Genomic DNA, 26,751 nt, shown 5'->3' with positions numbered 1-26,751 from the left:
AATATTCAATAAGAATATTAAAACAAGGTGGAACATACCAAAAAAAGGAAGAAAAAAGTGTGCACTCACAGGGGTTTAGGAGCTCAGTAGTATGATCAGTTCCTGCTTATCATATACAGGTCTGTAATTTGGATAACTCAACAGTTTACAGTATAATCTCTTTAGTTGACATAAATTGAAATATCAAAAAAATATGAAAGATCTCATGAGATGACAAAATACAAATGAGATCAAGAATCCATATTAATCACAGATAAGAAATTACTGTTGCTTGGGATCTGCCACAGCAAAGTCAATTCTATTTGTTTTCTACATCACCCCAAACTTTTGAGTTCTTAATTCTTCTTGTGCAATGAAGCCAGCTTAACCATTCATAATGGTAAGAAGAACCGCCCTTAAGATATGTGATCTGTAAAAAACATAAAATAAAATAATAAAAATGTAGTTTTGTATTCTTTGAAGAAAGCCAATGCATTTCTAGCAGGCAAGGTCAAGCATTTTCGATTGTTTTCGATCAGCGGATGTAAAAGAGAAAGCGCATAGAAGTACCTACTCAAGCTCTGCCATCCCATTCTTCATAGAATTCCTTCAAGAAGTCTTCCATGAATTTGTGCCTTTTTCCGGCTCTTTTCTGGCCAGCCTGATATTTAACAATCCAAAATTTCAGAACCCATTGTAAATTTTTTAAGGATAAAACTGAGAAAAAATGTTTTTGTCCTATTAACAGAGAAAAAGTACAGAACAGGAGAGGATATTAGCTCACCTTTGTTTTCATCATATCCTTCAGCTTGAGAAGCTTCTCATGGAAATGGTTTATAGTAGTCTGCTTATTCTTCACATATTCTTCCTTTGACAAGTTTACTCTTGGTTCAATCTTGGGGTCATGCAATATGGCCTTTCTACTTCCACCAAACGTGAAACAACGGGCAATCCCTGAGATTAGAGTGGAAATTAGACATTGAAATAGCACAACTGAAAGAAAAACAGATTCAGCACCGTTTCCTTGTCCGAATGGCATCGACTCTGTTGTGGAAAAGACATGCAATTTACCATAAAAGATCTTCAAACATGCAAGAACTATTGTCTTTCCAATGGCTGCTTGCAATCTCAGCGCACCTATTTCACCAGGTAACCTTCAATAACTCAGTTTTATTTGCATGCAGATCCTTATATTTTATGATGAAGTTTGAACCATCTTTCGTCTGTTAGTTCAATCCATTGACAACTGCTGTTGGTTACTAGATTTCTCATGTTTAAGATTTCACTGAAATTTAACTTTTTTCTTCAAAACATGATAATGCGAACCCGTTAAAATTCTCCATGGCATAAAACGTTATAAAGAATACAGAATTTGTAAGAAAACTTCGGTAATGACCTTGTGGGCATATTCAACAAGACAGACTCTTTCATTCAACCTGTTTAAAAGGACCTGGAACCATATGACAGTGATGGAATAGAACCTATAAAATGCACAATGTATGAAACAGATGGTTCAATGTCTCATATTCCAAAAGGGCACCAATACGTCCATGGTACCATCCTCGGGAAATCAGTTTTCACTCGGACCATAAAGAAGAGATTTAAAGGACATGGGTCTTACGAGTAACAATCCTTAGGAAAACAAAGAGCAGCTTAAAGAGCCTAATCATGTAACGAGAGGCATAAATTGCACATGGTTAGTTCTAGCATACTAACCAATGGCACCAATTGCATCCAGACGATCAGCATCTTGGACAACACCAAACTCTGGTAAAACGTCAACAACCCCTTTCTGATTAAGTTCATCTTTGAAACCTGAAAATAAAAATGAGCCCAGAGTATTAAAAACTTCAAGCAATATTTTAAGAAATATTTTTCTGAATTACAAAGTAAGCACTTCAGTTGGGAATATAACCCAAATGGAAGAAGAAATGCGAAAGACAGTGACTGACAAATAAAAAGTTGAAATAAAGCAAATGACGAAAGTGCTACGATTTTATACCCATTCCCTTAATAATCTTCAGTATTCTCTCCTTAGCACTGTCCTCTAAATCTTCCTCCTCAAGAAACCTCTCAACAATTCTTGCCTCTTCAGACAATTCACTGCACCGAATTCACAGATTGGAAGATTATAGAACCACTTTTGTTTTCAGAGATGGCAATTCCAAGAGAAAAATACATAGAGGCCAGAGAGGAAAGGCCCCTTATACCCTAAACATTACAAAGAAATCAGCAAATACAAATGAACCTGGATTTAGCAGACACCACAAAAACTTTCCTACCCACTATAATGATCCAATCAAAATGGATTTAACAAATTGAAACTCGAAGGTTTAACGAAAGACACCTACAACAGAATCAGGAAGCAATAAATGCAACACAGCCACATGAAAATTACTTAATCAATATTTAACTAGAGGTCTCCTTGATTACTCACCTTACGTATTTGTGATCTTCTGCAAGAGGGAGAAAAATACAACAAATTAATATATTTAAAAGCCAACAAAGATTACAGAGAGGAACAGAGAAAAAAGCAAGAACTTTAAGAGAGAGATATGCCTATGTCATGGAGAAGAGCTGCAATCTCCACCTATCAGAGGAAAGGTAAACAGAGTAAGATCGTATAGTAAAGAGCAAGGATCAAAGTGACATTCACTGAAATCCCTATACATTAGAAAGACAACTAAAAGTATTTCCAATTCTCCTGAAATTGATTTTTAATTCGATCTTTCTCCCGCTGCCAAAATAGATTATTAATTCTGCTGACTGACTGACGACTGATCAATAGGGTGCGTTAGCGTAGACTACGTATGCACCATTACCGTGAGGAAGCTTAAAAGACAGATTTTGATTAAATGATCACTGGCTGATCTTTACTTCTACCATTGCCAGTTCCCATCTTCATTCTTCTGAGTTCTCACTCAAGCTTTGAATGATACCTGTCGCCCAACTTAACCCATTACAGCTTACAGTACAGAATTCTGTCAATTGGGTTTCTAACTAAATTATCTACTGGTACAATGGTGGAATTATGGAACTGACATATCAATCATAAAGGAGACGATTTTATGCATAAGCCCATTTCACCCAAACAATTGCGAGAGCTACAGGCTTCTTCATGAGGGATAACACTGAATTTCAAAACTTTTTTCGCCCAATGAAGAACTATCACAGATTAGCTCTCACCCATTTTCCCATTTCTCGCCTTCAATAATTAACACGCTTCCAGTCAATCTGGAATAGAAGAACAATCGAGTAGAGCTTACTATTTCCAGCGTTTGCAGGGAAGAAGTCAATCCTTCTTCCTTGGCTAGGGAGAGGGCAAGGTCTCGAACTCTAAAAGCATGAGCAGCATCGTGTGAAGCGTCCCGACCATTCATGGAGGCCAAAACCAACTTTTCAGCGTTCTTCACCGTCTCTTTGCCCATTCTTCTTCCTGTCTCTCCACTCCAATCACTCTCTGACGAGAGAATTTCTTATTCAGTCTTCAGCAGCCTCTGCTCGACAGGGAATCACAGATGGACTTACACGAATCGTTATTGGGCCGTAACACCGTAACCGCTCTATATATAATTGATAGGACGTTACGAAAGGGAAAAACTTGGGCTGGTGGTGGAATTGCCCATTCAACTGTGTATAGACTTGGATTCAGGAAAAACTCGGGCCAAAACTGAATCCACAGCGATTTCAAATAAAGTGGAATATACTCAAGCCCATCAATATGTATACATATTGAAAATCCGATTCGCCCATCACTGATCTCCCCTTGGCGCGATTCTCCCCTTGAGTCACCCTGAGTACGATCTGAGTCAACTTCATTTTGGAGATAATAAGTCCAATACAAAAGATGGGCTTGCGATGGGCGAATCGGATTTTCAATATGTATCGGCCGATACGATGTATATCGGATAGGGTAAAATCCAATAGATATCAGCTAGGTTTCATCCCAAATCCAACTCGCCATCTTCCAAAACCGAATTAATTCATCCGAGTCGCCGTTCTTACTGTTATGTATCGAAAGTGTCCTGCCGTGGTCCCCACGCCAAAGTCCGTTTAGAACGCCGCAAATGGCGGGGATCCGATAGGTGGATAATTAACCCGGTTACTAGCGTGTGAGGTCCACCAGGATCTCGTCATGTGGGCCCACGTTACAAGTGGGCCCTCAAGATCGAAATGAGACGAAAATCGGGTAGTTGACGGATTTCATAAAGTTGACAGGGTTAGTTGGTCGTTAAATACCCGGTCGAGCGGCGCATGCCGGTCTTTTAATGCGAGGACACCCATGAACCGGATCCGCCATCATGTGTATACATGAAAAGACTAATTTAACCCTGTAAATTATTTTTAAGCCTTTAGAACTCCAAATTATTACTATTAAGTACTTAATTAGCCATGAATTTAAACAGATTTTTTTTTATTCATAACATTTTATTTACCAAAAACAATATTTAATATAGATTTTTGGTTGTTCGAAAGGGGTGTCATATGGTATTTTAGATACTTTTTTACTGAAGAAAATACGACAATTATTTATTTATGAGTTATATTTTATATTTTTATTATAAGAATATGTATATAATTAAAAAAGCAATTTATATTATATTTTAATTATTAGAAATAAAAAATTATATATTTTCATTTAAATTCAAGTACTAAACTAAGTTAGATTTTTTTAACTAGTTTTTTAATATTTTTTACATCATCCTCATAAATAAGAGCCATCATCAGAACTCAAAAGTCATTTAGAAAGAGTATAGGGGCATTTTAGCCAATCAATTAAACCCTCTAATCTAACGAACCACGCCTCTAAAGAAACTTCCAAAAACCGAGCGAGGCTAATTTCGTAAAACCACCAAATGGAAGGCTTAAAAACCTGTACGTGAGAAGACCGAAATTGCGTCGGGAGCGCAACGCAGCCACGCTGTCCAAGTCTTCTCCTCCCCCCTCGACGACGAACCAGAGATCTCTCTTCTCTCTCTATCTCCTCTCGGCCTCCAATTTTTTACTTCGAATCCCCATTATTTTATCCCCGTTTTTCAATCCAGCCGACGAAGATATATCCAGAGACGCCGCTGCATTTGTCCAACTCCCTGATTCGGCTCTCTCTCTCTCTCTCTCTCATGGCTGCAGCCGACGACGACGATGCGGAGAAAGGCACGAGGCAGCGATCGAGTACGGTTTCTTGCTTCGGGGCCTGTTTCGTCGATGGGAAGATGAAGACTTGGGAGGAGAGTGCTGGGTCTCAATCGAGGAAGAAGAAGAAGGGGGGGCTGTTATCGTTGTGGAGGCTGATCAGGAGGTCGAAGACAATGCTCGGGTGGAAGAGTCAGAAGACGGTGCCGGTTGATGCGGCGGTTGTGGACGTCGAGGAGATGGAGGAGGTGAAGCCGGTGGAGGGGGCGACGGCGGCGGAGGACGGAGGTCGTGAACGGGCGAGGAAGGTGAGAGATTGTAAACTCGGACTCGAATATCGAAAATTCGGTTTTGGTACCCGTTTTCGGATTTTTCTGTTATCAGGTTTTTGCTTTTTTGGTCGTCTCGAGTTTTCTCCGGAATTTGTCGGCAGACGAGATTTTTCACTTGGGTCTATTTTGCTTGAATTTATTTGTTTTCGGTGTGTTAGTACTTGGGAAATTACAGGGAATAAACCGAATAATAAATTCTTTTTATTAAAAGGAATTTTTTCTGTTTGATTTTTCTTTATTCCTCTTTAAAAATACTAAATAAGACTTGAAATAAGGTTACTATTACTCTAATAAAAATTAATAAAATCAATTAATAAATATTAAATAATTCTTATTTTTTCAAATTTCCTTCTAACTTAATTTAATCAGAATTTTATCCAATAAAAAACTTTTCTAATAAAAATAAATTAATTTTCACATTAAAAATATTACACATTATGCAATATTAACATTAGTGTTTTCAACAATTCATTTGCCATTTGAACAAAATAAAATTATAAATTAATTAATAGTAACTCTAAATACAAATAACTCTCAAATTTCATTAGAGCACCATCTATTTGGAAACCCATGGAAAAAAAATTAAAATTTGATTATTATTATTATTTCAAAAAATAAATAATAATAATAATAAATTAATATTATATTATTTTTATCAACTATTTTTTTAATAATAATAATAAATTTCTTATTTTTTATTTTCTAAGGGTTTCAAACAGAATTAGAACTAAACCTCTCTGGTCATGAACAAAGAAAATCAACTAATTAACCTATTTTACCTTATTAAAGTTACTTTTTAAAAAAATTGGATGAGTTTCTCGCGAGAAAATGAAACGACAAGGATATTTGTCTTTTTGTTTCCAGGCCAAGTGCAAACGGGTGAAGCCCCCGCACGAGCCCCAAAAGCCTGCGGATGGCCCGAGCACCTCCTACTGCGCCACATGTCGCCACTCCGCCTCGGTCAACACCCGGAAGCCTTTCGCCCAGCCCGCCCGCTCCGTCTCCTTCCCTGCCTCCGGTCGAAGGAAACTCCAACCGAGACAGTCCTCCCGGAAATCCGGAGACCTGGACCCCGTCGTCGGAATGTCAATCCTGATCATCGCCCTCGCCGTCCTCCTCTGGGGCCGCGTTTGTGCCGTCTTCTGCACATCCGCCTGGGTCTACTTCATTTCCCGGCTACGAAAGGAGGCCAGATCGGGGTCTAGGCCAGATTTGGGTGGTCAAGATATGGTTTCGGTTGAATCCAACAAGAAGGTGGTGATGGAGGGGTTGGTGGAGCGGAGCCGCCGGAATCCGGCTGAGATTTTGTAGGTCGTGGAGGTTTAGAGGTACACGTTAGTGTGTCCACACACGGGGTGGCTACGTTACGTTGAAGGAGACGGGCATCGGTTCGGTTCTCCGTATGGTTATTTTCCCGGGTAGTTCTATTTCACCTGTTACTTGTACAAAAACCATTGTGAGGAGCACAAATAAAGCCCGAAACCTGCCAGAAGTTTCTCAAGTCACAGCCGCTTGGCTTTCTTTTCTTCTACCCTTTTTATTAATGGAGGGTTCCAAAAAGACCAATAGAGAAGGATAGTCAAGGTGAGAAGACAAGGAGAGAAGCTGCAACCATATACAAATGGATGTGACATCGATCCGTTCCAGAGCTGGGGTCTTGATTGCAATGAAAAAACATTTAATTTGAGGCTTCCACATCTCCCTTTCACATGGAGAGATTGGACCGCAATGACAAGGTTGAATCATGGTGACGGAAAGGAAGTATCATTGTAGGAACTAAATTTGCCATATAAAAGCACGGCAACACAATTCACCATTCAGCGGTTTATATGTCACTTGAGAATGCACAATGGAGACAAGAAACAAAATGGAAACTGTCAAGAAAATTAAAAATAAATATAAATTTTAGAACCGGAAATAGGATCACATAGAGAAGACGAAAGAGAGCTATTTCTCAATTTAAGTGAGTCTTAGAAGAAAAAAAATCAGGAAAGTATTAAGAGAACAAACAACAAACAGTTAAAAACACTACAAAAGAACACTCGGATATTATTAACAATGTCCCTGAATCTGGGTTGTTTGATTTTGATGGGAGTCTTCAGAAACCCTGGCCCCATTGAATATAAGAGGGTCTTTCACAATCATCACAGCAAAGTGATCTTATCCTACGCTGGTCCCCTCAGCCCTTTCATTTATTTGAGACCCTTTTATCATAATTATAGGGAACTGCTATGCCCTGAAAAGCTGGGTTCAACAATAGGAAATGATCTCCTATAAAGGCTGCCTCATTTGGCAGAGCAGATTTTGGTGTTGTTTACAATTGATTAGGCAGGGCTGTTCTTTTTTCTATTAATAAATTCTCTATCCCTCTTCCCAAAAAAATATGTTAAAGCTTCCAGTTTTTTGTCAGACCTAGAAAATGAGCCGGGCTTTAGGGTCTGTTTAGAACCCCTATAAAAAAATGAGAATTTGACTATTATTATTCCAAAAATAGTAAGTAAAAATGAGAAAATTATCAAATTCTCCTTTTCACTAACTATTTTTTGGGAATAATAATGGTCAAATTCTCATTTTCTTTTCTTTTGTTTCGGGTTCCAAACAGACCCTTAATAAGAAGAGTCTTGTCAATTTTAGTTAGGTGATGGACAAGAAAAGAGAACCACCATGTGCTGCACAAATGGCACATCGCAAAACAAGGTCTCACTAGATAAGTCAAATTAAACACTACTGAACTGATAGTACAAGGAGCCAGTGCAGCACCCACAACAAAATAATTTGCATCATCACCATATTGATAACTTGCTAAAGATTCTCGTGGATGCTGCTGACCACAAAATCAAAAGATATTTGATTGGAGCAGCCAATATGCAGTTATGCAATTGCAAGATGCATGTGATCAAACCTGTTACCTACTCTTCTGCAGTGACTGTGGTTCTAAAGAACCTCTGATAATTGGAAGTGACCCAAATGAGTTTGCTTCCAGTATGAATAGAAAGCTACTGTTGATGAAATTCTAGTGAACCAAAGAAAAAAATGTAAAAGGACCCTTTTTTTCTTTTGTATTCATGATGTTCAATTGGTAAATGAACTGCAACCATAGTATGAAAGACGGGTTAGTTTCCCATCAATTTAGTAACTACTAAGAGATATTCCAAACGGTCATAACCTAAGAAAAAGGGAGCTTTACACTAATAATAAAGCCTGGATATAAGAACTCAGCCATGGTATCACTATTTCTAAATAAAGCACATGAGTTATGTCAAAATTCAATTCCTCACAAATCTTAAGTACCAGCCTGCAGCATGGGATTGTAGAGAGAGTGAGAGAGATAGATCATGACCTATTATGAGGTGGCTTGACTTTGTAAATCCTAACTATCCAGTTAGATGTTGTGAACGCTTCTTCCAAGTGCTCAAGTTTGACGTCCTTATTTCCAATTTCAACCCCCCTAGCACGATCATACCTGCAACCATAGAAAATATGAAAAAGGATTACAGGATTTCATAGTAGATTTTTCAAAATATCAATTTCTGCAACAGATTGTCATTTAAATGCGAACAATAAAAATATAAAACGCAGACAGATGGAATCACATCGTCCAAGGTTTTTTCTGCAAACTGCACTACTAAGTTATCAGTGCTCAGTAATCATGCATGCTTAAGCTAAGACAATGTTTGATTACATTCTTTTTCTAGGTTATGATAGTTGATTAGAGCCCTTCCAATCATTTGCCACCTTAGATCTGACTTGGCACCAGCAGCTTCACCAAACAAATGTATAAAAACAAGCAAAAGTTCAACCTCAAGACTCCTCTAAAGACATATGATTTCCCAGTATTAATAGAAATTGCAATTTTTGACAACATAGTGAATTGAACACCCCTAAATGTCACAATATCAAGTGCACCATCAGTTTTAAGATAAGGCCCACTCTTAATTCATGTCTTAATTCATGTAACTACTAATATGTTTTAATAGTTATTTAAATAAAAATACTTCAATAATTAACATTTGGTCACATAAATTAATTGGTATTTTTTCTTACAATTTAATTGCCAAATGGACCGATATAAAAGAAAGATCACTTACCCAGGGGGTTGACCATACTCTGTAGTAAGCTCTCCAAAACGATAGTATGAAAGTTTGTACCTGAATATCATGAAATTCATTTTCAGAAAAAAGAAGCACAAGAAGCCACATCTGAAATATCGGAAAGAAAAAAGTAAAAGTGAAGTTTTAAGTAGAAAAAAGAAAGTCCAAAATATTTGCCAGCATATATTTGTGTCAGCCTTTTGCACACATACACACTTTTAACCATTAAAAATAAATCAAACACTTTTAAGTAACTAACATAAGACAGTTCAACATTTTTGGTGCTGCCCCTTTGTCAACACGATACTCCCCATTCACAAGGTAATCAGGTTCCTTAATGACAGGAAAGACACCTCCTCCAATCCGCACCATCCACAAAAACCTATCACAACATATCAAGAATGTAAGAAAATATCAATAGAGTTATAGACCAGGAGAAAATATAAATGTATAGAAGTCCATAAAACCTCACTCTGAGAGAGTGAGATAGAAAGACACATCAAGATAGACATGGAGAGGTGTGAAAGCATACTTGTTAATGTCATCAGAAGAATAGCCAGTTACACCCCCAAAAACTACAAGTACATAATCCACATCAAGAGACTGCATAATTCCATATGCTTCATCTTCATAAGATGACATAGCACGCCCCACAGTGGCAATATGCGTGTTATTCCAAGTATTATTATCAACAATGACAGTTCTGTTGCCCATGGCAGTTATCTGATACCCATAATCCCACCAAGACATGATCTTAGCATCAGGAGGAGTATTTTGGCGAAGCCAGAAGTATGCCTCACGGTAATCATCAAAGATGACACGGCCACCATAGGGTCCTCTCGCAGCTAAGACAATTGAGGGAGATGAATAAGCTTCTGACGTAACCCAGGTGCAGTGTGTAGCATATCTTGCAAGCAAATAGAAAGCACCAATAAGCAAAGCAATGGCACCATTTCTTTGGAAAGGCAAGGATTGGTCTTGCACACCCTGCAAGATAAAAAATTTAAGAGACCTTCAGAAACTTCTATTAAAAGCTTCCTCCAAACCAACATAATTAAGCCTCAACCAGAAAGGATTGAACATGCCGCATAATCCATAATAATTCACTTCCTTAAAATATTAGATCATACAAGAGGGATCACCAAAAATCTAGCATGTATCCTAGCATGTATCTCAGTTTTGTCAATCAATGAAAGCATATCGCTAATTTCAAAGAGGAAGAAAAAAAAGGTAGATCTTGATCCCATAGTTTCCATGAAAAGACAACATTAGTGCCCTCACATGCAAACAGCAAACTGTCCCACGAGCAACCTGGTCAATCAACTAATAAAAAATATATTGCCTCTGGCATTCTCCCAAAAAAAATAAAATTAATTTAAAAAAAAAAATCCCTCCATAACTGATACAACTGTCATGTGAAAAAAAATCATCAGAAAAAGTGGAAATGATGTAACAGATAGCAATAACATGATGCTGAGTTAAAGAAGCCACAGATTTCCAATGCAACTGGAAAAATATCATACACTGCATAGCAGTTTCAGGACAATAAGAATGCTAATAGGTGGTGCAGTCAAGAAGCATGAGCAGTCTGTATGCCTCATCAATCTCTGACCCAGCACATCATTGTGGCCCTGCTGAACAAGAATTTAAAGCACTCACCAGCATTTATCTACTCTAGTAGTTAATTAAGAGAAGTTGGCCATCGTTAATGGGCAGGTGCAAGCCTTCTTCCATGCCACATCTATGATGAAATCCATGAAATTTTGCGCTTCTTTGCATGTATATTAGCATCCAAGTCTTCCTAAAGGGCATGTTTCTTGTCACAATGTAGCAGTGGGATTTGTCTCTGCCTTCCTCCCGAAGCCTGAGTCAATTGCCTTTCCATCTCTAGTTGTACTCATGAATTAATAAAACCTGGAAGTCCATGTGGACTGGGCCTTTAGCTCAATGGTCATGTAGAAGGGTTTCTAATGCAAGGTCTAGGATTCTAATCTTACCAAGTGGGACGGGATGTAATGCTTGTGTGCGTAATCAAACATTCAAAAATATTTTAGGCAAAAAAAAAAGCCAGAAATTCAAGATAAAAAGACACTAAAGTTTTGTTAAATTAGTTTCAAAGCTTATCTCAAAACAACTAGCCAACTTAGGAAACCTCTTTCCCAACTAATAAACTCAAGAACTTTGTACTCACTAATCCATGTGAGACTATTCCTTAACACTCCCTCTCACGTGTAAGCACGTGGATAATTTGGGTAGAGGCCCACATACGAATATTTGCTCTGATACCATGTTAAATTGGGTCCAAGGCCCTATCCCAAAATGACTAGTCACCTTAGAAAACCTCTTTTCCAACAAATAAACTCAAGATCTTTGATCTCACCATTCCATGTGGGACTATTCCTTAACACTCCCCCTCATGTGTAGGCATGTAGATAATTTGGGTGAAGGCCCTCACATGTAGGCACGTGGATAATTTGGGTGGAGGCTCACATACGAGTACTTGCTCTGATACCATGTTAAATTATCCACTTGACTACACATGAGGGGAGAGTATTAAGAAATAGTCCCACATGGAATAGTGAGAACAAATATATTAAGTCTATTAATTAGGGAAGGAGGTTTCCTAAGATGGCTAGTCATTTTGGGATAAGCCTTGGCCCCAATTTAACATGGTATCAGAGCAAGTACTCGTATGTGGGCCTCCACCCAAATTATCCACGTGTCTACACGTGAGGGAGAGTGTTAAGGAATAGTCCCATATGGATTAGCAAGTATAAAGATCTTGAGTTTATTAGTTAGGAAAGATGGTTCCTAAGTTGGCTGGTCATTTTGGGATAGGCTTCAGACCCAACTTCACAAGTTTAAACTACTAACAGAGGGGAGGGAGGAACTTCCTACAAGCCTACATCTTGTAACAGCACAAAATCCTCCACAATCGCAACTATAATACTGTTCATAGACAAGTTTAGAAGACATAGAGTACCATTTGAGCAAAGTAAGAAGCTTCAACATAGACGCAGGAACTTACTTTTGCAGAAGCCTTAGTGCCGCCACTCTTGCCAGCACTTGTATGCAAAACCTTGTTTTTTGTTCGCACCAAAGACGTCAAATTTTTTATAGTGGCAGATACTGCAATGGCACTAATGAGGCATACAGCAGGTGTAGCAACGAGAATCAGCCGAACCATCACACCAGCAAAATACATGCTTGTGAGGCCATACATGACTATAAATATGGTAGCATCTGATAACCTCTTAAAGCAGAAGTAAAGGCCAGCAGGGAAAAGGAAGAGAAGGATGTGGAAGTCAAACATGAAAGAAGACCATGCTGTTGGTTGATGCTCAGACACAGAGGCAATAATAGGAATGTGATCCTTTGCATATGTAGGATCAAGTAAGGAATAGAATCTTCCAGTCCATGGAGAAATGTAGCCAGATGCTGTGCCAACTCCTAGGGCAAGAACCCCAACCGTTACAGCAAAGGTTACAGTAATTCTCAAGAAAGCTTGGAACAATTTGGTATCACTTAGTAAGTGCTTGACCCAATCCAAGAAGTAAAATACCTGCAAATAGATAATCAGATATTAGCTCTCCAACTAGTCTTCAGCAACAAGCAGTTGGATGATCATGGTAATAGCAGTAGGATTTTTTTTTTTTATTGTGAATTGATGGATGTTTTATTGTTCAATATAATTGATTGTAGTAGGATAAAAAATAGATAAAACAAAAAAGATAGAGAGAAAGGAATTAACTCAGAAATATAGAGAAAACCATTACACCAAACACGCACATAATGCATGTTCTATAAATATAAAATCCACAGAAAACTAGAAAGCTTTGATCCTTAATGACAAGTTTTCAGGAAAAATGTTCTTCTGAAACTCTAAATCATGACTATGTAGCAGGTACAAGAAACTGAAATGACAAAACTAGAATGTATAAATAGATTCCTCAAACACATTTAATTGCAATCAGTCCATTGATCTCCTACTATGAGCTCTCAAATGAAATCAGGTACATCTACAGTCTCAAACCCATTTAACAGAACAGTTAAGATTGAGCTGACAATTTTAAACAGAAACTGCATATTATTTCTCAGTCAAATGCCCTTAAATCCATATATATATAATACAGAGAAAAATAATGTAAAGGGATTGTTACGGAAGCATGCAAGCAAGTTATGAGCACATAAATAACATTAGACAAATTGACTTGTTTTAAATTGTCATTCCATACCCTCGTCGAAAGAGTGTTTGACTCCAGATACAAAAGACAGAAAATGCAGTTTAAATTTCATCAAAAGGTTTCGTTTTTTTCAATAACACTGAGAATAGGTATTCACTTAAGAAGGCTTTTATAGTCAAGAAAAATATTAACAGTTCAAATATATACCTGTAGCAAGAAGAATACGCCCATAGCTGCCATGTGTTCACCTGACTGCACATGTTGAAATCCAACAAATCGGATTTGCATGGCAAGTAACATACCCAAAATGTACATGCAATTATATGCAACATAAAGCCTCATGGAATATCTTCCCGTAATAAGCAGAACCAACACATAAAGCGGGATCAAGTTAATAATAAATACATAACCACCCCATGCTGAAACCATATAAAAGTACCCAAATGCAGATGCTAGACTCCATGCTAGAGACCCAGTATTCACTGCTTTAACAAAGAGATAAAACGTCAACAGCAATGCGAAAATTGCTACTCCCTCATTGTCATAGGACCCTGCAACCGACCGAGAAATGAACCCTGGGCAGATTGCAATTAAGGCTGCAGCAACCAGACCTGCGCCAGAGTCCCATAGCTCCTTTCCAAAGAAGTAAGCCACCAACGTAGTGTTTGATGCAAAAAATGGCGCAGTTAGGACACAAACTTCACGAATGTGAACGAAGAATCTCAGAAAGCGCAAGACCCAGTAAATTGCACCAGCAGTGACCATAAGACCAGGGTAAAGCGTCCCGCCAACAATCCGACCAAGTGGATACCAGCTCTCAAAATCAAACCAATTCCAGAACTCGTAAAACCCTTTTTCAGTGAGATAAAGTGTAGTACGATAGTTAAAGTACGGATCGAACTCATGGATCATACTCTCGTACCGAAGCACACTAAATAACCGGATGATAAATGCTAAAACATACACAAGACATAACACAGTGACGCGGATCAGAAGTTCCTCTTGCTTAGTTTTCAGTTTTAGGGTTCTCAGCGAGAAATCGAAAAACTTTGGTTTCATGCTGACATGCACTGCCCCCTCCGTGCTCTGACCGGACTTCACATTATTCAAGGATTCCGATTTCCCACCCATTTTGGTTCCTACAGCCCCTGATCCTCGACGAACCGATAACACTTAACAGTATCTCATAATTCCTTCTCAGAAGACAAAAAGGAAAAATCAGAATCCTTAAAAGGCAACAGAATGTGCATCGAATAACGGAATCTGAAACGAAGAGGAGTCAAATCATACCCAGAGACGAAAGTAATGTACGATCGCCGCAAGAGAAACGAACCGTAGTTTGGTATCTAGGAACGAAGACTCCAGTGTTGAGCATAAAAAGCCCACGTCAAGGTTTTAGATCCGAACCGAGGACGACCAGGACGACGAGTGCGAGGACGAGGATGACATCTTAATCGAAACGAGCGTGCGTCGTGTGATCTTGCGCTCGACGCGAGCCCGTCGTCTTGACGGCTCGACGTCATGGTAACAAGTGGACCGGGGCGGGCCACAGACGTGAACCATCGTTGACTCAAGATCAAGTCCGTAGAATGATCACTGAGCCGGTGGTCACCGTCCATTCTTGCAAGACCAAATTGGCGAGACGGAACAAAAGAGATACAGCATCCGGATGGTCTAAGAATCCGGACACCCGATCAAGCAAGCTGAAGTAACCGTATTAGAGATTAAATTGGGGAAGAACAAGGATTAATCACTCTTATCCCTAGGAAAATGGTGAAATTATTCTCACCCTATTAATAACTTAATGTTTAATCTCATTCTCTTTATGTTTCAAGAGTTTTTTTTATTTTGTCATAATATGAATTTAAATTTATTTATTTATAATTTTTATAATTTATAATATAATATAAATAAAAAAAATGGGTCCAATACAAAAAATTATTTGGTACGAAACATAAAAACGTTATTTCAACCATCCAAGTATGATCAATGATTATCTCAACTATCTCATCAATGACTATCTTAGTTGTCTATTTCACAACCGTCTGATCAATGGCTATCTTAGCCGGCTATTTCACATTAAATGACTTTTTGTATTGGATTAACCTCGCCTTATTTTAAAATACATTTTTTAAATATCCTCTTAACTTTGTAACCGAGATTAATTTATGTAGCGGATAATCGGGCAATCGGATAATCGGGTATTCAAGTAATCGCGGCATCGTCGGCTATCCCTTGCCCAGTGCCCCAAGAAATCCTAAATCTGGGTAATGGCTTGTACCACTACAAAAGCCGCAAACATTATATTGCAGATTTCCGATTGAGAACCAGTAGGCAGCTACTCCCAGTTGCGATCGCGAAAGGTTTCCCTCCCGTCGACTGAAAAAGTTTTTTGTTGCTCCTCATGAGTTCCTACTTCTCCCGATTATGTTCGTCCTCGGACGTGGATCCGAATTTGGACGCGCCCCATTCGATGGGAACGACTATCATCGGCGTCACTTACAACGGCGGGGTTGTCCTTGGAGCTGATTCAAGAACCAGCACTGGTGATTTTCACTCCCTGTAATCTCATCTTCCTCAAGCGCTCTATTCTGCGTTGAAACTAGGTTTATTTTGTAAGCTTTTGAGGTTTAAAGGTCCCACTTTTCGTGTTTTACTTGGACTTATTTTCCTCTTCGTGGTCATATCTAGTTCATTCTTTTCATCTTTAAATTTTTTGCTCTCTCAGACGCAATAACACAAATCTTTGATTTTTACTTGCTCATGACTTTTCCTTTAGCAATTTGATAAATTAATACAAAAACCACGAGAACTAGTTGTGGTAGTTCTCGGAAATCTGACCAGTGAATGGTGCTGTATATTTGATGTGGTTGACAACCTTCAAAAGCACTTTGTCATCTTCCCTCGCCTACAATATGGGTCCAGTAAAACTGATCAGTCACATTCACAACGGGCTTTGTGGCACATAAACGAGTAGTGTGCTTCATAAACACCCGAATGATTTTATTTCAGCAATCATGCTTCACATGAAAAGTTATAGTAGAAGATAGCAAGAGTTTTTTTATACAAAAAATCTTTAGTAAAATACTCACGTTAAACTACACAAGTGCGGGACCCTGTATTCCACAGCACTAGGAAGGACCATGCAGATCACTAGAATCACAACTCGAACCCAGGCTCGCATCTTTTTCTCTCTCTTCATCTGAGAATCTTCTTTGTTTCATATTGAGGAATAAAATGCGGCCTTATATATATAGTTATTAATTGCTGTAATGTACTCATTGCTGGTGAGTGCATTCTTCAGGGAACTGTAATAGTTTTGTTAGAGATGTCATGGACGTTGCATTAAGAAAAAGAAAAATGCTAAACGAACTCTCATCTTGCAGACCTGGTTGTTGGATTTTTTATAATTATATGACATGAAAGGCTTTCTATAGCTTGTCATCCAGTTGTTTGGGTCCATCTGGTTTTCTTTATCTTCTGGGTGGATCTCTTTTGATCTCAAAACAGAATACCACTTAGATTAGTATTTTCAGGTTAATTATGCATCAGCGCATCTTCAAAAAGTTGAACAACGTTGTCTGATTTCATACTTTTCTTGTGGGATTTTACTGAATATTGTTCTTTTTATGGTGTTAGGATTGTATGTTGCTAATCGGGCATCCGACAAAATCACAGAGCTAACAGATAATGTTTACCTGTGTCGTTCCGGATCGGTATGTATGTGTTTTTTATATGATGGTTGGTTGATAGTATATTTAGAGTTGGTTCAGTGGTTTAACTTTGTTACTTGAGAATGATCTATTCATTATTTTCTAGTGATGCAATATATATCTCACACATTGGTCTTTGTTGTGGAATTTTATGTTAATGTTCTAACCATGTCCTAATTCTTGGTGGGCTGCTTAAGAAATGCAGGCTTGCTGTAAATATGGACAAAAAGTAAATGGAGGTTTTAGGTGGGTGCATTTTGAGTTTTTTGTGCTCATAAAGGACCTCTGGACATTGCACAAGTAATGTGGAGCTTGAATAGGCTTGATCATCTTTATGTCATTTTAGATTTGGAATACGTTTATCTGATTGTGTTTTCGGAAGCTATAATTTCTTAGAAAAACTAGTTGTTTTTATATCTTCTGCTTACTGGTTTCCGCCTGAAGGTGTGTTTTAGATTCACCAAATGCAGCTTTATTGTTACAACTCACAGTTATGTTCAAACGTCGCCCTAATTCTAGGGATGGCCTAAGAATTGTGAGGTTGTCATCAACATGGATAGGGAGTGAGTGGGGGTTTTAGAGGGGCATACCTGAGGGTTTTGGGTGCTTATAAAGAACCTCTGTATATATATTACTCAAGCATACATTGAGCTTGAAGATACTTCACCAGCTTATAATTTTAGATTTGAATAATTTGCTCATGTGGCAAACACTAATTGATATCATCAATTCCTGTTGACCCAAGTTGTTCTTGTGGGTGTGAATTTTTTTATCTTCATGTCATTGTCTTCTAATCTGATATCAGTTCACAAATAGTGCATCTAATGAAGGGAATGGTGTAACAATAATTCCCTGTAAAGGTATTTCATGCAAATCTGCCTATTACATGTTGAATTTTTTAAGTGTCTTTGGGAACCCTACTGATGTTTTCAAATAGTGACGCTTGCAGTTTAGCTGGAATTGTTATTTTAGGTAACTTAAAAGTAGTTTACGGTGGAGAACAATGGAGATGGTGATTTAAAAGATGTTTTGGAATTGTAGCCAATCGCTATTGATAATGTTATATGCCAATGAATGTTTGGTTTTCTGATTCATACTTTTTTTTTTTTTTGGCTGGTTTGAATCATGATAGCTGCTAAGATCACCAAGTGTTAGGTTATTGAAGTTCTTAACTTGCATTGATCTGTTGAAGCAAGAAATGCCTCAAATTTTTGGAGTTCTTAACCTGCATTGACTTGTTGAAGCAAGAAACACCTAAAATTTTATTATAGTAGTCTAATAACCTCCTTTTTAGAATCTTCGCACTTTAACTTTCCTTAAAAAAATGGAGGCTAACTTTATATAGTTTGATTTAACTCCTAATACTGGTCTAAAACTCTCTCGTGTTTCAAAAAGAGATCTTTATGAAAATTCTAGTTAACTTTTCTAATTTTCCCTATGACTTGGTAATCATGTTAATTAAGTGTTTGCAATGTCCTTTTGCAGGCAGCTGATTCTCAAACTGTCTCTGATTACGTTCGTCACTTCCTCGATCAGCACGCGTAAGTTAACCTAATTAATTACTTTTCTGTGTGGATTAAATTGTTTCAACCAATTATCTATAGTTGTCTACATTCCAATTGACATATGTTGTCATAGTAATTGAGCTTGACATGATTCATCTAAATGGTTTTTGGACGCTCATGTTCAGTCAGCAGGAATGTGAATCACTTTATTTCAGAGATGAAATTATTATTTCAACTAATAGTTTTTATGGTGTTATTTTTTGGGTAAGCAAGTTATAAATTTTCAAATTGCCTTTCCACTGTTAGACATGGCACTGATTTTTTTTTCCCAATAAACATGTGGAGTTGCAATTTTTTTGCCTGCTATTAGTCCTCTTTCAGTTGTTTAGATTGCATACAAGTTTATTTTAATTTACTTAGTCAAAGATGTGGCTGTATTTCCCTGTAATGCTTGCAACCATTAATGTGGTGGCTTGAATCATTTGTCTTTTCATGTCATGCTTGCTCCATTTTTATAATGTTTTTGCATTAAATTTTCTATTTATCATTTGCCATTCTTCTGCGTGTTTCATGGTTGAACTAATGCTCTTGATTTTTTTTCTTTTTTTTTTGAGAACTTGGTGGCTTATGATATAAAACAAGTATTCTGCATAACATTGTTAAGTATGTTATTTACAACGTCAATGATCTAGCCTTTTGGTGAACCCTGGAGATTGATTGCCCTGGGCTGTGGGGGACCATCAGAGAAAAAAGGGCAATATACTCTGTTGTTCTTGGGGACCATCAGAGAAAAAAGGGAAATATACTCTTGCTCTTCTTGGTTCCAGCTGTGGTGTATGAATCAAATTTGGCTGAAACCAGGGCTCTTCTCTTAGATGTAAGACTGTTCACATAAATATACTCAAGTCCTGTAGTGATGGATGGAGATTCAACTAATGTCATTGCTTGGATGACTAAAAAACTACTATCCTCATTATGGACACTAGGCAATCTTTTCTATGAAATAACAGCAATTTGCTCATCATAGGCAATAGAGTAGAAATATGTGTTGAGGTTGCAACAGTCTATCTGATCGGCTTGCTAAAGTTGGGTTCTCCCAACAGTCTGTAGCTGTTGAATACACTTCATTGCAAACAAGGGGTTGGGCCCTCATCTTCCTCTTGTAATTCTTTTCTTTCAAAAGAAAAATTTATCACCATTTCTTTGTTGTAAAAGAAGTGCTAGGTTGTCACTGGAGCCTAAGGGAAAGCAGTAAATGTTTGGACAAAAGAAAGAATAAGAGGAAAATCAGGCATTTGAGCATCTACCTTGTCATCGGGATATTGCCTAATTTCTTTAGTCTTTTTTTTTTTTTGCATGTTGCAGCCAATACCCTGGCGAGATTTAACCCCAAACCATTACACCGGAACCCCCCATCCCCTGTGGCCATTGGAACAAAAGCCCAACCCACTTCTTGGGTAACTGTTCAAATTTGAAAAATCTTATCCTATTATATTTTGAGGTGACTTCTGCGTGTGCAATTTAATGTCTGCTAGGAAATATGTCTGAGTCACATTTGTTATTTGCTTTTCCTCTGTCAATCTGAATAAACATTTTTATGAATGATGTGTTCAAGAAACTAGATTTTCTACTGAGCAAGTGGGTCTTGTTCTAACTGTTCTTTTGATTTTTTTTGAAATATGTGCATTTCTAATTTTACTTGCCATCTGCATTCATATTATTCATTTATAAAGCAGACTGCAAGACTATCTGGTGCTTTTTTGGTATATTTTTGTTCCTTTATCAAAGGTACTTCTTGTTCTATTTAAATTAGATCTTGGTAAATGTTGACCTACTGAATTTTTCTTGCAGTATTCAACTTGGGCAACCTGCAACTGTTAAAGTGGCAGCAAACTTAGTTAGATTATTGTCCTACAACAATAAGGTATGATCTTTTGTTCTTCCTGAAGTATCTGACCTTTGAATTTTTACTGAAAAATTTGATTTAGTTTTTATGAGGCTATGGAAAATATTTATTATTCAAGATCAACTTGTTCTTGTTTGTTTGGAATGTATCTTTAGCTAGTGCTTCTATTGTTCTTTCTGTCACCGAGTAGGCTTGGGATGACCTCATTCTTATTTCCTTAGCCTTGACACTAGGTAATAAAGATTTTTTATTTTATTTCATATTCTTATGAGCAAATGCTAAGAGTGCATTCTACATGCCACCAAATTGTTCTCTCACAGAATGTCATAGATTCTGATAGTTGATCATCTGGTTTGTTTTACAACTTGATTTCTGATTTTGTTGTTGTTTCTTCTCATTCTTTAATAAATTGTGAAGAACATGTTGGAGACTGGTCTTATTATTGGTGGGTGGGACAAATATGAAGGAGGTCAAATATTTGCAGTGCCTCTTGGAGGAACTATATTGCAACAACCGTTTGCCATTGGAGGTATATTTTTTTCATGCCTTCTGTAAGTTTTTCAAATTGTAGTGTTTCATGATCTCTTTAGTACACGAGCATATTCTAGTTTTATTCAAGTTTGTTTTTCTATTCTTAAAATTAAACTGATTGGTTGCAAGGCATGTTGAACACTTCATAATAAAATATAGTTGATAAAGTATTTACTTCTCATGTATTCATTGCCAGTACTTTGCATATGGATTTTGCCAAATTTTAGGATGTAGTGTATTTTGAAGGGAAATTTGCCAATGTTCCACTTATTGTGCATTTGTGAGAGTGGTGAATTGATGTTTGTACCTTTTTTCTTTTTTCAGGTTCTGGATCAAGTTATCTGTATGGGTTCTTTGATCAAGCATGGAAAGAGGGGATGACCAAAGATGAGGCCGAGGTTTGTTGATTCAGTGTTCCTATATGTCTATGTTGGTTTGACCTATTCTGTAAAAATGAATCATTTGGCAAAACATTGTGTCAATTACTGTATTGAGCAAAATAAATAAAAGTTTCCATCCTATGTACATCCTAGATAAAGACAGGAAAGTTAAGAGCTCATGTAAGCCATGTTACACTGCATTTTTATCTATTATGATTATAGTTCTCTTTTCATTTTCTAGTTTGGTGATGGAATTTTCAGATGTGTAAGCAAAATGTACTATTTTGAAATCTTTTCAAAATTGATTCAGTAACTTATTAGATACATTTAATGTTTTTCTGCTACTGTTAATCTGTGACATGCAAACACAAATGAAGTCCAAAGAATTGTATTACCAAAATATGGCATGGCCGTCTGCTACTGTGTTTTCATGTCATCACAAATAGAGCAGATTGTTTTTTTTTGCTTGTTTTTAATTGAAAGCTGTTGCCAGGAAATACTGGACATTGAGTTGGGAACCCACCATTGACACAGTTCTGTCATGGATTGGGTTTTTGTCTCAGTGGCCGTATGGTGGGGGTTCCTAGTGTAAGGTTTGTGGTTGAAGTCTCACTAGGGCATGAGGTTTAACACTTAAATTGAATAAATAAATAAAAGAGTTCTTTTAACAACATTGTTAGAAGTATTGTTTTCTCAGCCTTGACCATCTCCCCTTCTTTCTAACAAAGTTTTGGCTATTAAAAAAAGTTATGGCATTGTGGTCAAAAAAAGATTAAAAAGTTCATTGTGTGTGCCAGTAAACGTTTTTTCTCTATAGAACACCATGAAATTATGAAATGGTGGATATCCACTCATCCTTGGAATACAATGTATATATACACTCCTTCCCTGGCAAAAAGCTATTTATACATCAATGTAAGAAATACTAAATTGCCTTTTTTTTTTTTTTAATTTGAACATTGTTCTTAACTTTATTGTTGTCATACAGAAATTTGTCGTAAAAGCAGTGTCCCTTGCTATTGCTCGAGATGGTGCAAGTGGTGGTGTTGTTCGCACGGTTACTGTGAGTTCTTCTTTCAATTCTTTTCAAATTTGAGAGGCACTTTTATTCTTTTTCACTTACAAAACCATAAAACTGGGTCCAATCCAGCAATTTGAACCAAGCTAAGCTCTGGACCCAAGTATATTTTGATGCACAACATGGTTGACCAGCTTCTGGAAAAACCAATAAAGCCCTGGAGACTAGTTGTAACCTTGTTGTGTAAAAGGACACGGTTTCAGCTTGGAAAAGGAAAGTGTTTAATGTCTCTTTTTTTGTTTTTTAGTAGATATTAGTTAGATCAACACATGGGAGGTTTTCTAGTTTGAGATCTTGGGTTTAAGTCTCACTGTGGATATTGGACATAGTGTGTGTCTAATCACCTCTCAAGAAAACTAAAAACGTTAGATTAACTCAACTGGTTGAAGGCTTCATCTTACTAAGCAAATAGGTGGAGGGTCTCCTCAAGTGAATCAGCTAAGACCCAAAACACTGGGTAAAATTGTTTGGACTTAGAAATTCATCTAAAAAAACTTATTGTAATTGGTACATATTGGTTTGCAATCATAGCTATGGCCTTGTGTGATTTGATTAAACAGGCTCTCATTCGTTCAATTGAAAAATGCATCTTCTCTCAAAGTATATGCAGGCTTAAATTTCTGTTTGATTGTCAACCTGCATTCCATACATTCTCCTCAATTCTTTCCATGATGCTTGTGTTTACCAGTTACCTTGCTGCAGGTTTTTGTTGTTTTCACTCAATTTGTGTTTGTTCTTTGCCGCTTTGCTAATCACTGTAAATTGTGCAGTTAAACTCCGAAGGTGTGACAAGAAACTTTTATCCTCCTGCTGCTCTGCCTCTTTGGCACGAGGAGTTGGAACCCGTCAACTCGTACCTGGACGTACTCGCGGCTGGCAGCCCTGAGCCGATGAGCTCCTAAGCATAACAAACTTCCAACAAGCTCTTTCTGAAATGTCTTTCCGTCCTGGGCTCTAGGTGTGATTCTATAAAGACTGAAGATTAGGCTTTTAAATTTAGTACTACTATTACGAAATTGATGCTCATTTGATTTGAAGATATAAGAAAGATCAGTATCATAGTCTCTACTATTGCTTCATCTATCACTGGGTTGCATACAGAAATTTCAGTTTAATTCTGTTTGCTTAACAGCAAATTGTTTTCATTGCCATTAAAAATATTTCTTACATTATGAACTATGAAATGCTCCCAATCTCCCTCAAATTCCTATTCGTTGGTCAGCTTACATTTCGCTTTAATCTGTGGATTTATGCATGTCAGCTTCTGGGTGGGGTTGTGGAACCAATCCAGTCTTTTCTGTTTCTTCTTCAAAGTATATAACCTGAAAATTGAAATCACCTTTCAATTGTCTCGCCTGTCATGAACAGCTCTGGCATAAACACCTATCACCCCTACAGCTGCAACTCCAATCAGATACCACGTAACTCCGGCCAAGAAGACTTGTAACAAAGAGCTGTTTACCAATTCCAACGCTAAGTCACCACCGACATGTTCTGTCAGGCTCCCGCCGGCGTTCTCTCCGGTCATTCCTATTGTGACCGCGGCGATGGTTGCAGGCACAATAGGAACATTAGAACTAAAAGGATTGTTCCACTTCTCGTCTGTGGTTATCTTTGTTTTCGGCTCTTCTACGTGCTCTAGCACACGATTTTCAGACGAAACCATCGTTTTGGGCGGTCTGGTAGATGGAAGGAAGAGCGGTGGAGACCAGTACTCGACTCCGCTCGATTTATTAAATGACGAATTCTTCTCAGTGTCTCCAGCGGTTTTCTTCGCTCGCCGCTGAGCGGCTGCCGCACGTACTTTTTCTGTACCTGGCTGCGTCGTCTTCTCTGGGATAAGTGTCAGAATCCGCCGAGGTTTTGCCTCGGAGGCAGCCTTCGCAGCTGATTGCGGTCGCCAGTACCACCAATTCGTGATCGCTCTTATAGTTTGAATCGCTGAAATTCGAGCTTCTCGTTGAAGGTCTGTCTCCTGCATTTACCAGTTTTTTATCGTGAAGGTGAGGTATACACGACATGAAATTAGTCAAAGATTGAGACGATTTCTTTAAAACTGTAGTGCTTCTCATACTTTGAGATCTCGTTTGGTGGCTTTGTTCTTCGTCTCCCCGAATCTGCTTTCGAATTTGTCCACGTCGACGAATATGTTGCTCACTCGTGCCCCCACTGCGTTGCCTGCTCCAACCCTGACGTTGCCTCTTGGCTGCTTCGACATGAGAAATTCCAGAGCTGCAAGCTTTGATCTTTCGACGATCCTACCACAGGCAAGCGCAGAATTAAGTTTAAATTTCTTCTAAATTTCATTACCGTTCTTCTCCGTCGATTTTAGTTCAGTAAACTGAAATCGAAACAGAGAAATCTTACGAGATACAGTCGACTGGGCAAGCCTGGATAGCATCGTGGATTTTGTTCTCTGGATCAGCCCACTGCCCAACCACACGAGCTCGTCCGTAGCCGGATTCGATCGCGAACGTTCTTCCGGCGAGCAACGCGCACTTCAGGCAGCCGACGCACCGAACCTCATCCACGAAGACCGCCCGACTCTCGCCCTCCGCTCCAAACCACGTCGAGTACAGCGGCTTCCCTGTGTAGCCTCTGAACTCCTCCGACTTCAATTTCTCCTAAACACACATTACGAGTTCATAACTGCACGAATTAGTCATCTGCGAAGCAATTCCATTTTCAATTCACTCAGACTTTTGAAGCAGCTAAACGATCCTAATTCCAATTTGCTTGCTTGTCTACTGACCATGTCATAGATGGAGCGAGAGGCGGGATCGGAGAGCATGGAGTAGGCCTCATTGAGGATGATCGCCATCTCGTGTCCGGCCGGTCCGGCGATGTCGGGGTGGCAGCGCTTTTGCAGCGACCTGTAAGCATTCTTTATCTGCGACTGGTCGGAGCAACTATCGATCCCCAGAAGGTCGTATGGATCGTAGTCGATTGACGAAGAAGCTCTGCAGCTCAGGTAGAATTTCTCGTTCGATTTCCTCAATGAAAACCCACGATTGGCATGAAAATCAGTCGAAGTTTTTTTGATGATTGGTGGAGAGAAGATGGTGTTCAGGGGGAGATTCGAAGAGAGCATTTTGTTTTGGTCTTTTTTTCTTTTTTCTTTTTCTTGCACTAAGCTAAGCTCTTTTTTCTATTACGTGTTGTTTTCGTTTTCCTCGTGGCTGCGTGTATGGGGAAGAAAAAAGAGATAAGGGGATTGACGTAGATGGGAGAAGATATTTTTCTCCCAGCTTTAATATCTGAATTTTCTAATTTCATTATATACATAGTTTTTAAACCAATTTGTTAATTTTTTATTTAATATTAAATAATATATTGTATTAATAATAAATAGATATTATTTTTTATTGTAGTTTTATTTTATCTGATTATTTTGTTAGTATAACTTCGATGATTATAAATAAAAAATAATTTAAATATATATAAATATATATATATATTTAAAAATAATCATAAAAAACATAAATCTAATACTAATCTTACCTCAAATCTAATACTAATATAATTTAAATAGAAAAATGTTTTACCTTTTAAAAATTGAATGCAAACGAGTGGAGTTGTTGGTTAATAATCGGGTTTTTTCAACCCGAGCCGGGTTATGTCAAGTTGGGTCATCTCAACCTAAATCTGGAGTTAGAGGGGATACCCATGTAGAAGTGGTGAGTTTAGCCCTGATCCGACCCCATCTGACCCCATCTAATCAAATGGAAACCATAGTTAATACATATTGTGAATTGGTTAAAAAAATCATTTTTTTGTGAAATTATAAAACTCGGTTCAATGGGGTCGGGTCAGAGTTCTTTAGGGTTGCCCTTTAATTGGAGAAAACGAATAATTATCTAGTGAAAATTGTATTGTTCAGGTAAATTTTAATATTTTATATCATAATAAATAAGGTAAA

General features: G+C 37.9%; 5 protein-coding genes and 1 non-coding gene across 9 annotated transcripts; 3 read left to right on the top strand and 3 right to left on the bottom strand.

Moving 5' to 3' along the window:
* Nucleotides 1-70: 70 nt before the first annotated feature.
* Nucleotides 71-3,476, bottom strand: LOC137944622 (uncharacterized). 2 transcript variants are annotated; one of them, XM_068790320.1, is made up of 8 exons: nucleotides 3,246-3,476; nucleotides 2,539-2,569; nucleotides 2,417-2,435; nucleotides 1,982-2,082; nucleotides 1,696-1,794; nucleotides 764-933; nucleotides 550-640; nucleotides 71-409 (listed from the first exon to the last, which is right to left on the bottom strand). In XM_068790320.1, the coding sequence occupies exons 1-7, from the start codon at nucleotides 3,405-3,407 to the stop codon at nucleotides 554-556; spliced, it is 669 nt and encodes a 222-aa protein (XP_068646421.1). In that variant the 5' UTR covers nucleotides 3,408-3,476; the 3' UTR covers nucleotides 71-409; nucleotides 550-553. The 2 variants fall into 2 exon arrangements, with proteins under 2 accessions (XP_068646421.1, XP_068646422.1); XM_068790321.1 differs by having other exon boundaries at nucleotides 554-640.
* A 350-nt stretch (nucleotides 3,477-3,826) lies between these two features.
* On the top strand, nucleotides 3,827-6,855 carry LOC137943863 (uncharacterized protein At5g23160-like). Its single transcript, XM_068789289.1, has 4 exons — nucleotides 3,827-3,917; nucleotides 5,110-5,360; nucleotides 5,444-5,455; nucleotides 6,510-6,855. The coding sequence occupies exons 1-4, from the start codon at nucleotides 3,827-3,829 to the stop codon at nucleotides 6,753-6,755; spliced, it is 600 nt and encodes a 199-aa protein (XP_068645390.1). The 3' UTR covers nucleotides 6,756-6,855.
* On the bottom strand, nucleotides 6,813-15,150 carry LOC137945019 (dolichyl-diphosphooligosaccharide--protein glycosyltransferase subunit STT3B-like). Of its 3 annotated transcripts, none has more exons than XM_068790884.1 (8): nucleotides 15,010-15,150; nucleotides 13,927-14,912; nucleotides 12,564-13,097; nucleotides 10,068-10,522; nucleotides 9,795-9,917; nucleotides 9,533-9,592; nucleotides 8,785-8,907; nucleotides 6,813-7,318 (listed from the first exon to the last, which is right to left on the bottom strand). In XM_068790884.1, the coding sequence occupies exons 2-8, from the start codon at nucleotides 14,848-14,850 to the stop codon at nucleotides 7,270-7,272; spliced, it is 2,268 nt and encodes a 755-aa protein (XP_068646985.1). In that variant the 5' UTR covers nucleotides 14,851-14,912; nucleotides 15,010-15,150; the 3' UTR covers nucleotides 6,813-7,269. The 3 variants fall into 3 exon arrangements, with proteins under 3 accessions (XP_068646985.1, XP_068646987.1, XP_068646986.1); XM_068790886.1 differs by having other exon boundaries at nucleotides 6,813-7,279; XM_068790885.1 differs by lacking the exon at nucleotides 6,813-7,318 and adding an exon at nucleotides 7,362-8,532.
* An 824-nt stretch (nucleotides 15,151-15,974) lies between these two features.
* LOC137945018 (proteasome subunit beta type-6-like) lies at nucleotides 15,975-23,900 on the top strand. Its single transcript, XM_068790882.1, has 8 exons — nucleotides 15,975-16,265; nucleotides 17,359-17,435; nucleotides 18,918-18,973; nucleotides 20,789-20,861; nucleotides 21,261-21,372; nucleotides 21,699-21,772; nucleotides 22,743-22,817; nucleotides 23,603-23,900. The coding sequence occupies exons 1-8, from the start codon at nucleotides 16,124-16,126 to the stop codon at nucleotides 23,732-23,734; spliced, it is 741 nt and encodes a 246-aa protein (XP_068646983.1). The 5' UTR covers nucleotides 15,975-16,123; the 3' UTR covers nucleotides 23,735-23,900.
* On the top strand, nucleotides 17,625-17,727 carry LOC137945075 (small nucleolar RNA snoR103). The gene has a single exon (XR_011110895.1). It is a non-coding gene; the product is annotated as a small nucleolar RNA snoR103 (small nucleolar RNA).
* Nucleotides 23,901-23,992: 92 nt separating the features above from the next.
* On the bottom strand, nucleotides 23,993-25,999 carry LOC137945017 (chaperone protein dnaJ C76, chloroplastic). The gene is made up of 4 exons (XM_068790881.1): nucleotides 25,585-25,999; nucleotides 25,200-25,456; nucleotides 24,907-25,090; nucleotides 23,993-24,807 (listed from the first exon to the last, which is right to left on the bottom strand). Exons 1-4 carry the CDS (start codon nucleotides 25,921-25,923, stop codon nucleotides 24,175-24,177), a joined length of 1,413 nt encoding a protein of 470 aa, XP_068646982.1. The 5' UTR covers nucleotides 25,924-25,999; the 3' UTR covers nucleotides 23,993-24,174.
* Nucleotides 26,000-26,751: the final 752 nt, after the last annotated feature.

Source organism: Aristolochia californica, unplaced genomic scaffold, assembly GCF_029961685.1.
Source record: "Aristolochia californica isolate CCGP_79_NKW_82.1479 unplaced genomic scaffold, dmAriCali1.0.hap1 SCAF_11, whole genome shotgun sequence".
Taxonomy (NCBI): domain Eukaryota; kingdom Viridiplantae; phylum Streptophyta; class Magnoliopsida; order Piperales; family Aristolochiaceae; genus Aristolochia; species Aristolochia californica.
The sequence above is the reverse complement of the archived record's forward strand: the minus strand, read 5'-3'. Positions and strand labels throughout refer to the sequence as shown.

Excerpts from the sequence above, each read along its gene's own strand:
- LOC137944622 (XM_068790320.1), bottom strand. The coding sequence starts at position 3,407 with ATGGGCAAAGAGACGGTGAAGAACGCTGAAAAGTTGGTTTTGGCCTCC. Across the intron at positions 1,795-1,981 it reads GAAGATTATTAAGGGAATGG|GTTTCAAAGATGAACTTAAT; the intron begins GTATAAAATCGT and ends TTTTATTTTCAG. Across the intron at positions 934-1,695 it reads GGATGCAATTGGTGCCATTG|GGATTGCCCGTTGTTTCACG; the intron begins GTTAGTATGCTA and ends CTCTAATCTCAG.
- LOC137943863 (XM_068789289.1), top strand. The coding sequence starts at position 3,827 with ATGGGCTTGCGATGGGCGAATCGGATTTTCAATATGTATCGGCCGATA. Across the intron at positions 3,918-5,109 it reads ATCCAATAGATATCAGCTAG|CCGACGACGACGATGCGGAG; the intron begins GTTTCATCCCAA and ends TCATGGCTGCAG.
- LOC137945019 (XM_068790884.1), bottom strand. The coding sequence starts at position 14,850 with ATGGGTGGGAAATCGGAATCCTTGAATAATGTGAAGTCCGGTCAGAGC. Across the intron at positions 8,908-9,532 it reads GAGTATGGTCAACCCCCTGG|GTATGATCGTGCTAGGGGGG; the intron begins GTAAGTGATCTT and ends CTATGGTTGCAG. Across the intron at positions 7,319-8,784 it reads GTCAAGCCACCTCATAATAG|TTTCCATTTTGTTTCTTGTC; the intron begins GTCATGATCTAT and ends TTTTCTTGACAG.
- LOC137945018 (XM_068790882.1), top strand. The coding sequence starts at position 16,124 with ATGAGTTCCTACTTCTCCCGATTATGTTCGTCCTCGGACGTGGATCCG. Across the intron at positions 16,266-17,358 it reads TGATTCAAGAACCAGCACTG|GATTGTATGTTGCTAATCGG; the intron begins GTGATTTTCACT and ends TTATGGTGTTAG. Across the intron at positions 17,436-18,917 it reads ACCTGTGTCGTTCCGGATCG|GCAGCTGATTCTCAAACTGT; the intron begins GTATGTATGTGT and ends GTCCTTTTGCAG.
- LOC137945017 (XM_068790881.1), bottom strand. The coding sequence starts at position 25,923 with ATGCTCTCTTCGAATCTCCCCCTGAACACCATCTTCTCTCCACCAATC. Across the intron at positions 25,457-25,584 it reads CTCGCTCCATCTATGACATG|GAGAAATTGAAGTCGGAGGA; the intron begins GTCAGTAGACAA and ends ATGTGTGTTTAG. Across the intron at positions 24,808-24,906 it reads CCACCAAACGAGATCTCAAA|GAGACAGACCTTCAACGAGA; the intron begins GTATGAGAAGCA and ends TGGTAAATGCAG.